The 15,667-nt window shown below is 43.0% G+C and overlaps 1 protein-coding gene across 1 annotated transcript in view; it reads right to left on the reverse strand.

The window, feature by feature from the left end:
- Positions 1 to 859: 859 nt before the first annotated feature.
- ADGRF1 (adhesion G protein-coupled receptor F1) overlaps positions 860 to 15,667 on the reverse strand; it is a gene marked incomplete at both ends in the record, with an annotated part of 35,717 nt that continues 20,909 nt past the window's right edge. Inside the window, 3 exons of the mRNA XM_080805916.1 lie at positions 860 to 954; positions 11,375 to 11,441; positions 15,015 to 15,074. Coding sequence (XP_080662042.1) covers positions 860 to 954; positions 11,375 to 11,441; positions 15,015 to 15,074 — 222 coding nt within the window. The remainder of the gene's footprint in view (positions 955 to 11,374; positions 11,442 to 15,014; positions 15,075 to 15,667) is intronic.

Below are 15,667 nucleotides of genomic sequence, written 5' to 3' on the forward strand. Positions count from 1 at the left end.
TTAACTGACTGAGCACCCGGGCGCCCTCCCCAAACAAGTATTTTCTAAGCCATCCAGATAGAATGTCCCAATATAAATATTTTGCTTGATTAAATCCCTGGCACACTGACCTTCATACTCTTAAAATTTGGGGAAGGAAGGAAAAAGAAAATTTAACACCTATAGTACATAGGCACCAAACAAGCTGCTTTACAGACTTGATCTGAGCCTTCCGGTGACCCCTGGATCTTTCCCATTTTACAAAGAAAGAAAGATAAGGTGGCCTGTCCTAAGGTTGGGGGTACCCTTTCTCACAAGCTCCTGGTCATGCTGGTGCTGCTGGTTGGGAACACACTTGGAGAATCATCACTCTGGTCTGAGAGAGAGCAGGGCTTGGGCATTTCATGTCGTGGCAGACTTCGACATGTAAACAACTGTCAAGGTAAATTCTGGAAATGATTCCGTAAATGTGACTTTGTTTTTATTCCTTTTCAAAATCGATGGGGAGGGAGGTCATATAACAATCCTCACAATCAGGTGAGGCAGAGGACAGGTGGAACTAGCTCCTGGACCCAGGCAGCTTCAGGAAAACAAACCTACATTATCGCCAGGGCCAGCAAAGCTCTCATGCCTCTAAGAGTTGTACTTGGCGGTGCCCAGCAGCACATTGTCATGGAATTCACAGCTGCCCTGCTCCTGCCCAGTTGGGGAACATGGCTGACATCTAAGAACCAGGAAATCTTATCCACAAAGGCAATGTGTCCCTTGGCAACACATCACACTGGGGCGCTCCTCTGCTCTGGTTTCAAGCATCAGGTCAGAATTCCAAAGGGGTGTTGCCTCCCATCTGGTTGGCATAAATGTAGCTGTTGGCAATGCTTTATCTATGATTCCTACCCAGCAAGATAAGGTCCTGCCAAACCCACTTGGGCTGGTACTCTTTGGTGATAAATTTCTCTTCATGCAGCATGTGACCTAGAGGAGACACAGAATCAGAGAAAGGCAGGACTGGCTGGGTTCTCAGAGCTTATCTAATGAATGCAGCTCTGTAGTTTTACTGAAAGGGAACTGAAGCTCAGAGAAATGCCCTAGGCAACAGAAGACTTGGCCTCAGGAAGTCTCCTTCCCAAAGACAACCCTCTACATCCGCCCAAGGACGCCATCAAGGAAACGTACCTAGCATGGTTGGTTGGGATCAAGCCAGGTGAAATGCAGACCCACTCTGGGGAAACTCATTGTCATCTATGAACAGGGCACTCTTCCCCCATCACTTATGGTTTGGGTTATTTCTCAAGCCCCAGCCTTTCCCCCCAACCTCAATGAATCTGGAATAAAGTGTCTGGAAAAGTAACATCACGGTATCTTGGTACCATGGTACTCTTTTATTTATTTTTTCTAACTTTTTTAGATATTTTATTTATTCATTTGAGAGAGAGAGAGAGAGCACAAGCAGAGGGAGAGGCAGAGGGAGAGGGAGAAGCAGACTCTCCACTGAGCAGGGAGCCTGATGCGGGACTTGATCCCAGGATCCTGGGATCATGGCCTGAGCCGACAACAGACACTTAACCGTCTGAACCACTCAGGTGTCCCAGCCATGGTACACTTTAAAAAGACAGCCTCGGGGGCCCAATAATGATCCCAAAGGGGTAAATCTCTGTTCGTAAAACATCAGGCGCCGTTGTTCCTTGTGTGGATGGAGGCCGGGAGACTTTCCAACTGAGGGAAGTGAGGCAGAGTAGGGCACCTTGGAGCAGATTCTCCTCCCTCTGTGTTGGTTCTCACCACAGGCAGGTTACCCAAACCCTGAGCCCCCACTTTCTTCTAAAGAGGGGAAAATGATGTACAATTTGCTGTGTTGTTTTGAGGAACAAAGGAGGTCATCTATGCTGAGTCTAGCGCAGAAACTAGAATATAGAAGGCTCATTAGTATCTGCTTCCTCTTCCACCCTTTCTTCATATCACACTGATTGCTAAGGTGAGCGCTGGTGCTAAAGTGAGGGCTGAGGAGTGCCCTGCAAGCCCCCTGATCCTTCCTGAGGAAGCTGTGAGGGCTGAGTAAATCCCCGCTCTAAATACAGCCAGTTCGATGTTTGTTCGTGTTGTTTTGTTCCCTCTGCCCCTAAGACGTCGGGTACAAAATGGAATCTGTAAAGAATGATAGCTCAGTCATGGAGGGTGTCGCTCATCTCTGACAAAACTATAAGATTTGCTAAGCGACTTCCTCCCGAAGGAAGAGGTGAATCCAAAAACCCCAGAACATTCTCAATCTATTTTGTACCACGTGCTTGAATTAACTCTGAATTTGCCCAAAGCACCCAAGGATATCCCGTTGATGTGGCCCAAATTTAAATAAAACACTGCCTTTCTGGCCGGTGGGAGTCACAGGCCGACCATGGCTAATTTTTGCTTGGCTTAGAAACAGGCAGCCTTCACTCCCCACCAGCACCCTTGGGCATAAACCCAGGAAACAGAGCTATTATGTTCTTAGCTCGCTAATCTCTTTTACTGTACAAAACACAGCAGAAACACTGCAAATTGTTCCTAATTAGAGTAGTTGGATTAAAATGCCTTTTATTCCCCCAGATTCCAGAGTGCATGTCTGCCATATGGACGCTTTGAGCAATTTGTCCAGGATTATTTCTTGGTCAGAGTCCGCCCCCTGAAGTTTGATAAAGGTAAGTACAGCACAGCCCGCTACCTTCTCAATAAAAGACGAACTACGGGATCACTTGAAAGGACACAGATTTAGGAATCTTGCCAAAATCTGCATCAGTCTGAGAGACCTTCTAGGTGCTTCCTCAGCCCCTTTATTTGTCCTGAAAGAGACAGAGCAACTTGGAGAAAATTAATCTTTACAAAATTGCTAGTTACAGATCTGGAAGAGCTAATCCAGTGTAAGGCCAGGCAAAGTCTAAACACGATTCCATTCTATATATTCAGTGTGAAACCTTCCAACAGTGGGATTTCTTATTCTGCATGCCTGTTATATTCTTATATCTTGACACAAGATGGGAATGAGCAAGTCGAGGTCTTTATCTTCCTTGACTCTTGCATCCTTGAAATCTCCCTCAAATTGTTTTTCTTAGCTTCCGGGATGCCCCGTTCTCCTGATTTCCTTCCTACTTCACAAGCTGCTCCTTCTCATTCACCTTTCCTGGATTTTCCTCCTCTCTTTACGTCTAGATGATGATGCCCAGGCTCAGTTCTTGAACCTCCTCACTTCTGCCCTGTACTCACTAGGTGATTTCATTGGGTCCCATAGCTTTAAGCACCATCTTTAGCCCAATAGACTAGTGTACCCAGCGGCCAACTTGACATCTCAAATTGGAGGTCCTGTAGGCATCTCAAAGACCTGAAGCAGCTGGCCAGCATGAGCTTGGACAGCCCTGGGGCCTCTGAGTTCAAGGAAATGAATCAAAGGGACTTTCAACGTTAAGATATCCCATGCCCTCTCCAATTTAGACACACACACACACACACACACCCCACATTTATTTATATTTAATCATGGCTACATGGATATGGTTTCAGGACTCAAAAAACTATAGTTTCCTGCTTCTCTGGGAAAATCTGTTAATTATTTTAGCTTATTCTTGTGATAGTTATTTCCATATTTCTAAGTTTCATGATTATAGTGTTACATCTTGGTTTCTCAATTTTATTGATTTCCAAAGAAAGAAGATTTAGATCTCTTCTGAGATCTAAAGAAAGAAAGAAGAAAGAAGATTTAGATCTCTTCTGCCATCCTCCCAGCTAGACATCCTATTCTCTACATTTCCAAATTATTATATTGTTATTATGTTGGTTAAAACAAAATCACTTTGCATGATTGATATTCTGTATATTCTATTCATAGCTGAGCTAGATTGTATGTTTAATTATTTTTTTCTGCACATTTTGATTCTGTAAGATGTAACACTTTTTTTTTTTCCATTTGTTTGGATTTCTGTGTTCTCTTCAAAAATTCATCCCAACACACCTCCAGGTACGTGAATCTCTTCTAAATAACACCTGGATCTATTAGGTGTCCTATTATTTTCATCTTCTTGAGTGATCTTCCTGCAGACCCAACCTGGATCTGCCCCAGGCGCTTGTCCAGGTAGCAAGTCATTTTATCCACACCCTGGAGGCTCTCTGCTCTCTCTTCTAACACATCTTTGCATCTTTCATTTCTGCAATCCCAATCTTTTTCTTTCTGGGTTCATTGCCATATTTGGTATAGTCTATTTCCCAACAGCTTTTGGGAAAGGAAGAATTGCAGGAAAATTTAGGGAGAATTTCTGTGTCTGAAGAGATCTTATTTCTTCCTTGCACTTAATTGCTTTTGGGTTGCAATAATTTTTTCTCAATATTTTGAAACCATTCTCCATTGTTATTTAGCTCGCAATAGAACTGCAAAGAGTTCGATAATATTCTGATTTTGATCTTTCACACAAAACCTTTTTTTTTTTCCTATGAAAATGTTTGGATCTTCTTTTTCTCTTCTGTGACCTGAAATTTCACAATGGTGTTGTCTTAATTGGTTCAGGCTGATATAACCAAACACTGTAGACTGAGTGCCTCATAAACAATATTTATTTCCCATAGTTATGAAGGCTTTAAGTCCAGGATCAGGATGCCAGTATTGTCAGGTCTGGCAAAGGCCCTCTTCTGAGATGCAGACTGCCAACTTTGGGCTTTGTCCACATTTAATGGAAGGGGCTAGGGATCTCTGTTGAGTCTTTCATAAGAGCACTAGTCCCAGGGCACCTGGGTGGCTCAGTTGGTTAAGCGTCTGCCTTCAGCTCAGGTCATGATCCCAGGGTTCTGGGATTAAGCCCCGTGTCAGGCTCCCTGCTCAGTGGGAAGTCTGCTTCTCCCTCTCTCTCTACCCCTCCCCTTGCTTGTGCGCGCTCTCTCTCTCTCTCTCTCTCTCAAGTAAATAAGATATTTTTAAAAAAGAGTGCTAATCCCACTTCAAAGTTTCCACCATAATGACCCAAATCCTTCCCAAAGGCCCCACTTCCTACTACTATCAGCTGGGGGGTTAGGTATTAACACATGAATTTGGAGGGACACAAACATAACTGGGTCTATTTTCACCTATCACCTCCTTGAGTGTGGCCAGGACCTGTGACTTACTTTGAGCAATAGAATGCAGTAAAAGTATGTGCTGTCACTCCCTTGATTAACTCGTGCCATATTCTGTTTTAAAAGCAGACAGGAGTAAGAGACTCTTCTTGCAGGCGTAAGGGTATAAGTAGCCAGGTGGGAAAATCCCATGTGGCAGGGAAGTAGAGAGGACCTCTAGGGTCTCGGGGTGTCCTCTGGGCAACAGTCAGCAAAAATTCAAGGTTCTCAACCCCACAACTACAAGGAAATGAATTCTGTCAACAACTTGATGGAGCTGGAGTTCCCCAGTCAAGCCTCCAGCTGAAAATGCAGCCCTGATTACAGTCCTGTGAGACCCTGAGCAAAGGACCCAGTTAGCTGCTCCTGGACTCCTGGTCCATTGAACCTGTGAGATAATAAACATGTGTTGTTTCAAGCTCGTAAGTTTGCAGAATTTTTAAATTCCACAATAGCAACGATTGCAATGTCTTACTCTTTTGGACTCTTTTATTGTTTTTAGTAGCATTTGGGGAAGGAGCTGAGGTGAATATTGTGTGTAATCAATGGGTTAGAGAAACACGACATATGATGTGATCAAACACACTTTTTTAAAAAAAATCATCCTTATAAAATTAATTGAGTGGGTAAAGCATTTGCTTCCCACCAGGTACGTTCCAGTTATCACTCCAACGTGTTCCACCCAGCGCAGCACTGTGGTCACTTTCAATAGCTAACATGCTCTCAGTTTGGTGATGAGGATGTCCAATCTCATATAATAGTAGTAAGTACAAATAATGTTGTGTTAAATTTCTCTTCTCCCCCAACAGAGCCCTGCTTTGGGTTGGCTATTTGCACTGGCACAGCTTTGCTGATGGACATTTTTGCTTAGATTTTCTTAGGCTCCTTCTACCCCATCTTGGGCACTGAGGTTTCTGACCTCCTTTCTCTCAAGTTCAGGAAAGAGAGGTTTGTATTACAAGACTGGGTTGCCTTCACACAGTGTCAGGTTTCTCTGGATAATAAGGGAAGGTGCATTTGGGAGCTCTTCAGAAATTCCAGATCCCTGACCTCTCTCACATCTAATTCCTTCAACTCATGCAAATTCATCTGTATTCTATGTGCTCACTTGGGACTCCTTCCTCGTCCCCTAATCTGGCTTCATCTCTACCTTCTTGCTGCTCCACCACTTTGGGTGGCCCTATGTCACACAGTACTCAAGACAAACCCATATTGTCTCCCTCTTACTTGCTGGTCTCACCATGCATCACGTGTGTGGGAAGCACACAGACCTGCTTCACTTGTCAAACCCTAAGCGTGGAGGCTGGTCTCAATGCAGAGACCATTCAGGATCCCACTGCTAGAGCTGCAGCCACAGTTGCAGGCAAGCATCAGAACCCTCCTTCCCTCCTCCCAGTCAGCCATGTGATCTAAGGGAAGGCAGAGAAATCTTTCATTAAGTTTGTCAAGGGACAAGCATCTCTTCTCTCACCTTTTGGAGTAGATGAGGAGGTTCGTGGAGCAGCTTTCTCCAAGGAAATTCTAAAAAAAAAAAATTTCTTTTGATTTGTTCATCTCTGTAGAGTATGAAACCATCTACTGGTTCCCCCATCATTTCCTTTGACTATCTCATTTTAGCATTTCACGTGTGCTGCATCTTGGTGCCACGGGGAACCTTACATTTTCGCTTGCTGTATGTATGCCTATTTCATCCACCACCATCAACTAGAAATCCCCCCTTGCTCTCTATTTGAGTATTATGAAGGCTACTCATGTTGGGAGACTAACAGATACTTCAGATCTTTATAACTCTTAAAATGACCCATTCAGAAATCTGTTCTCTGCCCTACTTGAACATGCCTACTGAATGTTCAATGTGTCCATGGGATTGAATTCAGATGCACTGCCCTGAGTAGAACATGTTTTGATAAAGAGCCTGGCCTGAGTACCAAATGTTTGGCACAAATTCACATACTCTGTTGTCGTCCTCCAACAGTGACTCCAAATGGGCACCATGAAAATGCATTTACATCTCCTCTCTTGTCAGGAGGAGAAGAGTGAAAGAATGTGGGGCAGGGACTGTCCAGTCTGGAGTTTGACCTTTATGGGTTTGCTCTTGACTAAGTGCTGGCACTCACATCTGACCTCTCTAGCCTGAAAGACAGAACTGCTGCCTGTGGATATACCCAGGCAAACTGAGGCGGACATGGGGAGGAAGCTACCCTGAGTCACTCTGACACCATGAACATCAGGAGCCTTAGAGACATCTAGGATCAGAACTCTTGGCAGGGACATTGGAATGTCCATGAGAGAGAGAGTTGTGGGGCTGAGGTTTCACCAAAAAGATTCTGTAAGCAGCAACTGTGAATGTATGAGAGGCAGAACAAGAAAGGGAGGCAAAGGTGGGTGGACCTAGTCAGGGTTACCACAAATGACCGTGCAGATTATGGCCTAAACCACTTACAGTAGCACCATTAATAGTGCAGGCAGGAGAGGGGCACCTTCTTCACTACACAGCCTGTGAAGCCATGTGTGGTGAAACTGTGAAGCTGTCCTTCAACATTCCCTTGGAGACTTCAAGAAATGACGAGGAGGACATGTTGAAAAATCCTAATTTCAATTAAACAGACAAATAAGAACTCTAGATATTGTTATGGACCAAACCGAGTTTCCACAAAGTTCATAAGTTGAAGCCCTAATCTCCAATGTGCCTGTATTAGGAGACAAGGCAATTTAGGAGGCATTTAAGGTTCAACGAGGTGATCAGGGTGGGGTCCTCATCTGATAGGGTTGGTGCTCTTATAAGAAGAGACACCAGAAACCTCTATTTACATGAGGACAGAGACCATGTGATGACCCACCAAGAAGGTGGCAGTCTATGAGGAAGAGGGGTCTCATCAGAAAATAACCCTAAAGACAGCTTGATCTTGGATGTCCTAACCTCCAGAACTGTGAGAAAAAGAATTTCTGTTGACTAAACCACCCAGTTGGTGGTATTTTGTTATGGCAGTCTGAGTTAATATACTACTGTAGAGAGCCATTAAAAGTGGACATGACGGGGCACCTGGGTGGCTCAGTTGGTTAAGTGACTCCCTCCAGCTCAGGTCATGATCCCGGAGTCCGGGGATCGAGTCCCGCATCAGGCTCCCAGCTCCATGGGGAGTCTGCTTCTCCCTCTGACCTTCTCCCCTCTCATGCTCTCTCACTCTGTCTCTCAAATAAATAAATAAAATCTTAAAAAAAAATTGGACATGACTTCATCTTGTAATCACGGGCTGCTGAGACTCAGGCCATCAGGCCATTTTACACATAAAATAGTAACTAGATGATGCAAGACCACTAGAGGATTCTACAGACCAAAGAGTGTAGGATCCTAATTACAAGTACATAAACAATGCCATTTCCTTCTAGACTGACTTATACAACCTGCTTCCCATTATAATTCAACATCCACGGCTACTGTGCTGGCACTGCCCGTTCACCATCCACGTTGCCCTGCTCACAGTCTTTAACCTCTTCGTGGCTTCTTTTTCTGCAGCTGTCAAACAGGGACACTCATGTTCCCTATTCACAAACTTATTATAAAGATTAAGTGAATTACTATAGGCAAGGCACTTAGAATAGTGGACACTTGCTTGAAACACTACCTGTGCAGATTTCTAGGATTTTTAAGATTTCTGGAAACAGGATTGAATTAAAAGGCTCCATTCTTCTGGGTCCAGCAATCAGGGTTGAAACTCATGTGAGCCCAAGGGGTGAAAGTGTGGAAAGGAAATGTTTTGTGTAGTGTCTTTCTACCTGCTGTTCTATATTTCATCCAACAGTGGCATTGGCTATAGATTCAAGGAATCCCCAAAATACAAGGAAAACCAGGATGTGTTAGGGTAGCTCCGTAGACAACCAAAATCTCCTTCAATTTTCCTCTCACACAGAGAGAATTATGGCAGTAATGAATCTAATATCTGACCTTATAAATTTTGTTAGTGTTGCAAGTGATTTCCAAAAGCTGTTATGGGCTATAGAACTGGACTAGGAACCCCAGGTCTTAAAAGTCCCAGGACCCCTTTACTGGCTTCCCAATCTTCACATGTCACTCCGTCTGTCTGAACATCTGTTTCCTCCTCCCTGCTCTAGATCAGCCTGGACACTTCACTTCACTGGACTGGGGACCAGATGAAAGCAGACTGAAAAAGGTTGTATTACCTATGAAATATTACTGTACTTCCAACTAACACCAACAAAGCCATCTGAAATGGAATTTCTCATTTGATTTCGGATTAAATTTCAAAATTAAGTAACTAAATCTAAAAGGCAAAAATAAGCATATAATTCAACTGAAAAATTGGGGAGGTAAATCCCTTTTCTCTAGGAAATTTGCACCAATGACTTCTTGATAGAAAATGCACGTGGTCCATCAGTTTATCCAAGGTGGTTTCAAAAAGTTTTCTTACTCCAATTCAGATAACTGGAAAGGTCACTTGAATAATGCTATTTTATAAGAAAGGAAATCATAGTTTGTAGCAGTGAAAAGTTGGTACCACTGACGTGATTTCCAATAAAACCTACTTTTCTACATTTATGATGCAATTCCTTTGAATCAAACCACATGGAAATAAATCGTTCCATTTAACTGAAGATACAAAGAGCAGTGATGAAGCTGCTGAAAGCTTCTTATTTTATTCCAGACTCCTAAACCAAAAAATTCCATTTAAGATTGAGCTAATTTTTTCACTGACATTTAGCTCTAAATGTCAAGTTGCACCAAAAAATTTTTCTTGAGTTTATGGTTCGCAGCCTTATTCAGTTGATAAAAACTGAGTTAGCATGATGTCGTTTGAGGATTCTCCAGCATGAGAAAGTGCATAAATGCCTGTGAGAGGAAAAAGAGGATAAAAGTTATGTTTCTATGTCGGAGTCAAGCATGAGACCAAAATGAAAATAAGCCTATGCAATTCCCTGCAACTCTGGCCAGTTCCAGGAAGATGGCAGGAAAGCTACAGAAGGCAATTGGTTGACAGGCAGTATTTCATTAATGCCAAAGAGACCTGCATTTGTCAGACATTCTCATCTGAGAAGAGAAGCATCACATCTTTCAGATGCTGTGGAAAATGAGATAAAGTAGATGTGAGATCATAAAATGTTATTGCTAGAAGGAAACTTCATGATCTCTTCGTTTTTCATTTTACTGATGAGGGACACGCATCCAAAAGGTTAAGAGGTTTGTAAAAAGCACTCAGACTGGTTGGTGACAGTGATAATGGGACCCAAGGCTTCTGGGTGAGCATGTTGAACATTTTGGGAGGGAAGTGCTGTTTCAAGTTCAGAACCTTGAACTTTATTTTGGAAGTCAAATAATTTTGCAATCTAAAATGAATGGCCCATTTCCCTGCTTTAATAAAGATATTAACATAACTTAACAGGAAATGGAACTCAGGCACTAAAAGATGACTTCAGCTTGACTTGTCATGCAGTGACTTTTCCTTACCCCCGTGCTCCATTCTTCTCCTCCAGGCATAGGGCAACAATCTGCAATGCTTACATACATAACAGTTTTCCAGGAGCTGAATATCATTGATTTTAGCAATATCCAATATGTGAGCATAAAAGCAATGCATGTCCCAGGTGGAGGGGATAGTGCTTTCTCACCCATAGCAGGTGATGGCTTCACCTTGGTGGTGACATTTTAGGGAGGAGAGTACATCTGATGGAGCACAAACACATAGCCCATGCCCACTGCTCAGCAGGTGGCACAAGAAGGGTCACTCTCCAGTGACACAATTGGTATTTGACCACACTCCTGCACCCCATGACCTCGACGATCAATGTCACCGATTTATAGAATGTCTAAGTGACGAAATGGCTGTCATTTGTGATGAAATTAAAAGGGATGATAGTGGTCTCCATGAGCATCAACTTCCCCACCATGTTCTGTCAGCCCTGAGCACCATCCAGATGAGCTCCGGAAACGTGACCAGCAGATACACTTGCACTTCTCACATGAGGTTCTTAAAAGTAGCCCTTCAGGGGTGCCTGAGTGGCTCAGTTGATTAAGTGTCTGCCTTCAGCTCAGGTTATGATCCCAGAGTCCTGGGGTTGAGCCCCATACTGGGCTCCCTGCTCAGCGAGGAGTCTGCTTCTCCCTCTCCTTCTGCCCCTACCTCCCCCCATTGTTCTCTCTCTCGTACACTCTCTCTCAAATAATAAAAAATAAATAAAACTAAATTTAAAAGTAGCCCTTCAGTTTTCCTCCTATGATATATTCACACTCTTCTATTTTTTGTTAACCTTTGGCTTACTGTTAACTCACCTTTGTGCTGCAATGGGTTGAAAGTTTTTGGGAATTTGGGTTTGGCAGACACATCTGATGAGTCTTGCTGCATCAAAGAAAAAGAAGTCATTTGTGCATTAATAGTATTCTTTGAGTCACGGTCTGCATTTCCTGACATCTTAATGTCATTAGCAATTCTTTACTTCACTTATGTGGTGCCCTGTTCTCTTTTCAAGAAATTAGAGTACTCCTTTCTTACCCTTTCTCTGGCTTTAATCTATTTAAAATGCCTAAGAACATATTTCTAAATGAATCTTTTGTTCCTGTTTATTCTCACAACTTTTAACAACAAACTAGGAAATAGTTTTAAGGAAGGCATTATCTTTTTTGCACGTCCATGCTTAAATTTCTTTGGTTCACACATTTATCTCTAGAAGAGGAACCCATGGAGAAAAAACAATAGTTTATAAAAATGGTCTCAAATAAAACTTTGCCTTATTCTCACTCATCTTAGCATTCAAATCCCTTTGTGAATAATCTTTTAGTAACTGGAGCAGAGGCTAAATGGAGTTCAAAGTTTTGAAAACTGAATTTTCTAATGGAAATAAAATATTTGAATAAAAAACATACTTTTGGGGAAAGGTAGAAGTTTAAGATACATTGTGTCTTCATCTATTTGATAATTGATTTATTCATTAATTTAACGTCTCCTATTGAGTACCACCATGTGCTAGACACTAGGAATATTGGAAAGAATGAACTTCCATTTCCTGCCACAGTCCATGTCATAAGGAAGCTAAATCAAGATGGGAGAAATAAGTTCTTGTTATATGCAGTGGACAGCCTGATGATAGCTCCTGATTTTCACTGAAATATATAAATGGCTACCCCACATTGAGCCCTAGGGGTGGTGGGGGGAATTACCATAGAGATAGGAATGAGAAATGTCTAAAAATTCCAAAGCAAAATCATTGATTTTCTAGAAGTCTGGACTCAGTAAACATATAACACTATAGTCCTAAAGACAAATTCTATAGTCATCATCATTGCATTTAAAACCGAATCTCATCCCATTTGGAGAGAAGAATCTTAGATTACAACACACCCAGGGACTCTACACAGTCTGGGGAAAAGCAGCCTCTTCAGACATGGGGCTAAGCTGTTGGTCAAATAACAGGACCTGAGTCACTGGAACCATTAATAAATAAACCTCTTCTCTCTGGAGAGAGAATCTGTAGGGGCCACCAGTGTCTGTCTTTCGGTGAAGAGTCAGAGAGAACTTAGCCAGGGACAATGGAAGGGCTAGGAAGGGGCCCGGAGCCCTCAACAGGGAGAGGATTTTGAGAGAAACCACACTGTGGGTCCACACAGTGTCATGGCGCCTTAAGGGATGGTCCTTATGGAGAACATCATTGGCTTCTTTCATTCCTTTCAGCCAACAACTCAAATTTTCACTGCTTTTAAGACCCCTGTTTTACCATCCATTTCCCATCTCTTAGTGCATAGCCTTTTCTCCTCTACTTCAAAAACAAAACAAAACAAAACAAAAATGTGTCCAGGTCTGAATTCTCTCACACCATGACCCAATCTGCCCATGTTGCTCCATCTGCATCAGACTGAAGCTTCCTGTGTCCGGGGAAGAGGCTGATCCCTCCATCTTCAGTCCGCTCACTTCATCTGCCTTTCCAGGAATCCTCTTCCTTCAGCCACCCCCCACCCCCAGTTGTCTTCAGACTCTCTAAGACTCTCTTTGCTGGCTCATCCCTCCCACCATATGGACTTTCTCACATCCTCGTGACTCAGCTCTGCCGTCGCTGCTGGTCCCGAGTCTGTGTCTGGTTTCCACCCTCATTCTCTTTGCTCTCACGAGTCTCTTGACAGGAACATTCCTACTGAGGTATCTTTTCTTCACCTTCTCTCTCCTCAATTGCTATAATCTAGGTTCCTGTTTTACACTCAAACTCCCTCAGAAAATTACAAACACCCATCTTCTCTCCTGCCAAATATGCATTTATTTAACCCAAATGAGCCACCTAACCTGAAAACAAAGTCCCACTTTTATCATCTGATTTAAAAATGACATGGGGAAGGGAGTACAAATCCAGAAGATGCAAAGGAACGTGTCAACACTTGACATTAGAAACGGGGAGAAAAACACTGCTGGGCGTCCTTACTTTTGTTCTCATTTTAATTTACTTTGGGGTGTTTTTCTTTCTTTGGTTTTCAAAGGAGAAAAATGCTCACTTCCTGGCAGGGCGGGGGGTGTCCTGTCTCACCATCAAGGACAGGTTTTTCTATACTGCAGACACATAGACTGTAGCTCCCTTCTTTTCTTTACTAGTTTCATATTCTTTGTTCAAGAGATTTTAGTTCTTCAAGACATAAATTCAAAATCACCAAGTCAGAACCTCTGCTTTGAGTTAACGAGTCCAACAATTAATGTCCACAGTCGGAAAAAAACCCAAAACCAAATGGTACCATGTGACTTCCCTAAGATCACTCAGCCAATCAGTGACTGAGTCAGAAATAACACGGCAGGTCTACTGGCGAGGGGGTCCCTACTCCCTAATTCACAGCACAGCCCCATATGAGGAAAGGCAGACCCTGGAAAAATTTTTAAGGTCAAAGGTTAATTTCCTCACTTTTTAAAAATTATTATTTCAAAAGATTATCGTGCCTCTTGTAAAAATCTCTAAACACCCACGTAGCTTTTCAGGCACTTAAGTCAGCTGATGTTTTTATCAGACACAGAAATCTCTGCCTTAGAGCTCCTTCTGAAAGGCCTTCAATGTTTTGCCGAAGGGCAGAAGACTAAATCAACTTCAAAAATACAAAATCTGAACGTGAGGGCTTCTGTTGTTAACTCTACTCTCCTTCTATGGACTGCACTTTCATGGCAAAGAACAAACCAGGAATCCTCTGCCTCCATCCAAATGTCTCAGTTGGTAGATTTAAGTGCTCAAGTCGCAAGGGTCCGAGTCAGTTACACCAGCTGAAGAGGGAAAACTCAAGAGAACGTCTCACAGGTTAGAAGTCGACCAGGAGTCCAGGCTCCTGGGTAGCTCAGTTGCTTGAGCGACTGCCTTCAGCTCAGGTCATGATCCTGGAGTCCCAGGATTGAGTCCCACATTAGGGGGTGGGGGTGAAGGGGTCCCCTACTCAACAGGGGGTCTGCTTCTCCCTCTGACCTTCCCTGTCTCATGCTCACTCTCTCTTATTCTCTCTCTCTCAAATAAATAAATAAAATCTTAAGAAAAAAAAAAGTTGACCAAGATTTCACACTTTCCTTTTATAAAGGCAAAATGATCTATAGGAGGTCCCAAAAGTCAGCCAGAGAAAAGGGTCTCACTGACTCTAGATGTCGGAAGGCAAGTCTGACTAAAGAAGATGACACCGTCCAAAGGTATTTGCCCACCACAGCACCCACAGACCTCAGTGCCTGAGCATCTTTGTACTTTTCCATGGCTTCTTGTTCACTCATTCCCTTGTTCATTTTCTCACTCATTCAACATTATGAGTAGTGACCCTGTGCTGGGCACCATGCCAGGGAGCAGAAATAAAATGGCGACAGAGGCTCAGGGGGATGACACAAAAGTGGGCTCGCCATGCGACTGCACACAGAGAAAAGTGTGAAACCGGAACTTTATGCGTTGGACCTGTGGCGGCAGGAGATAATTACCTTGGATGCTTGCTTCCAAGAGCTTAAAGGAGACAATTTGCTGAACAGCAATTGTCGCAGCTAGAAGGCAACAAAGAAATATTGAGAAGAGGCACATACACAATGATAATAGACAAATGCAGAACAAAATTGCAGACTGGAACTGTTACTTAATAGAGGAATTTCCTGGAAGCCCTTAATAGACCATCAGCATGGCTATCTGATGAAAAGATTTCTTTTATTTGTTTGTTTTACCTATAAACAGACCTAGGATTAAACAAAGGACAACAGTACCAAAAGCGGTAATAATTCAGATTCTAGACAATAGTAATTGGGGGGCGCCTGGGTGGCTCAGTGGGTTAAAGCCTCTGCCTTCGGCTCAGGTCATGATCCCAGGGTCCTGGGATCGAGCCCCGCGTCGGGCTCTCTGCTTAGCGGGGAGCCTGCTTCCTCCTCCCTCTCTCTCTTCCTGCCTCTCCGCCTACTTGTGATCTCTGTCTGTCAAATAAATAAATAAAATCTTTAAATAAATAAATAAAATCTTTAATAGTAATTGGCAATAATTGCTAAATTAAAATTTATCTCTGAAGTAAAGAGTTTCCTAACCATGTGAATGGAGCCATTGAGAGAATTATTTAGTCCAACCAAGAACAGCAAATTGCTCCTTTGTAAAC

This window comes from Martes martes (assembly GCF_963455335.1).
Source record: "Martes martes genome assembly, chromosome: 6".
In the NCBI taxonomy this organism is placed as follows: Eukaryota; Metazoa; Chordata; class Mammalia; order Carnivora; family Mustelidae; genus Martes; species Martes martes.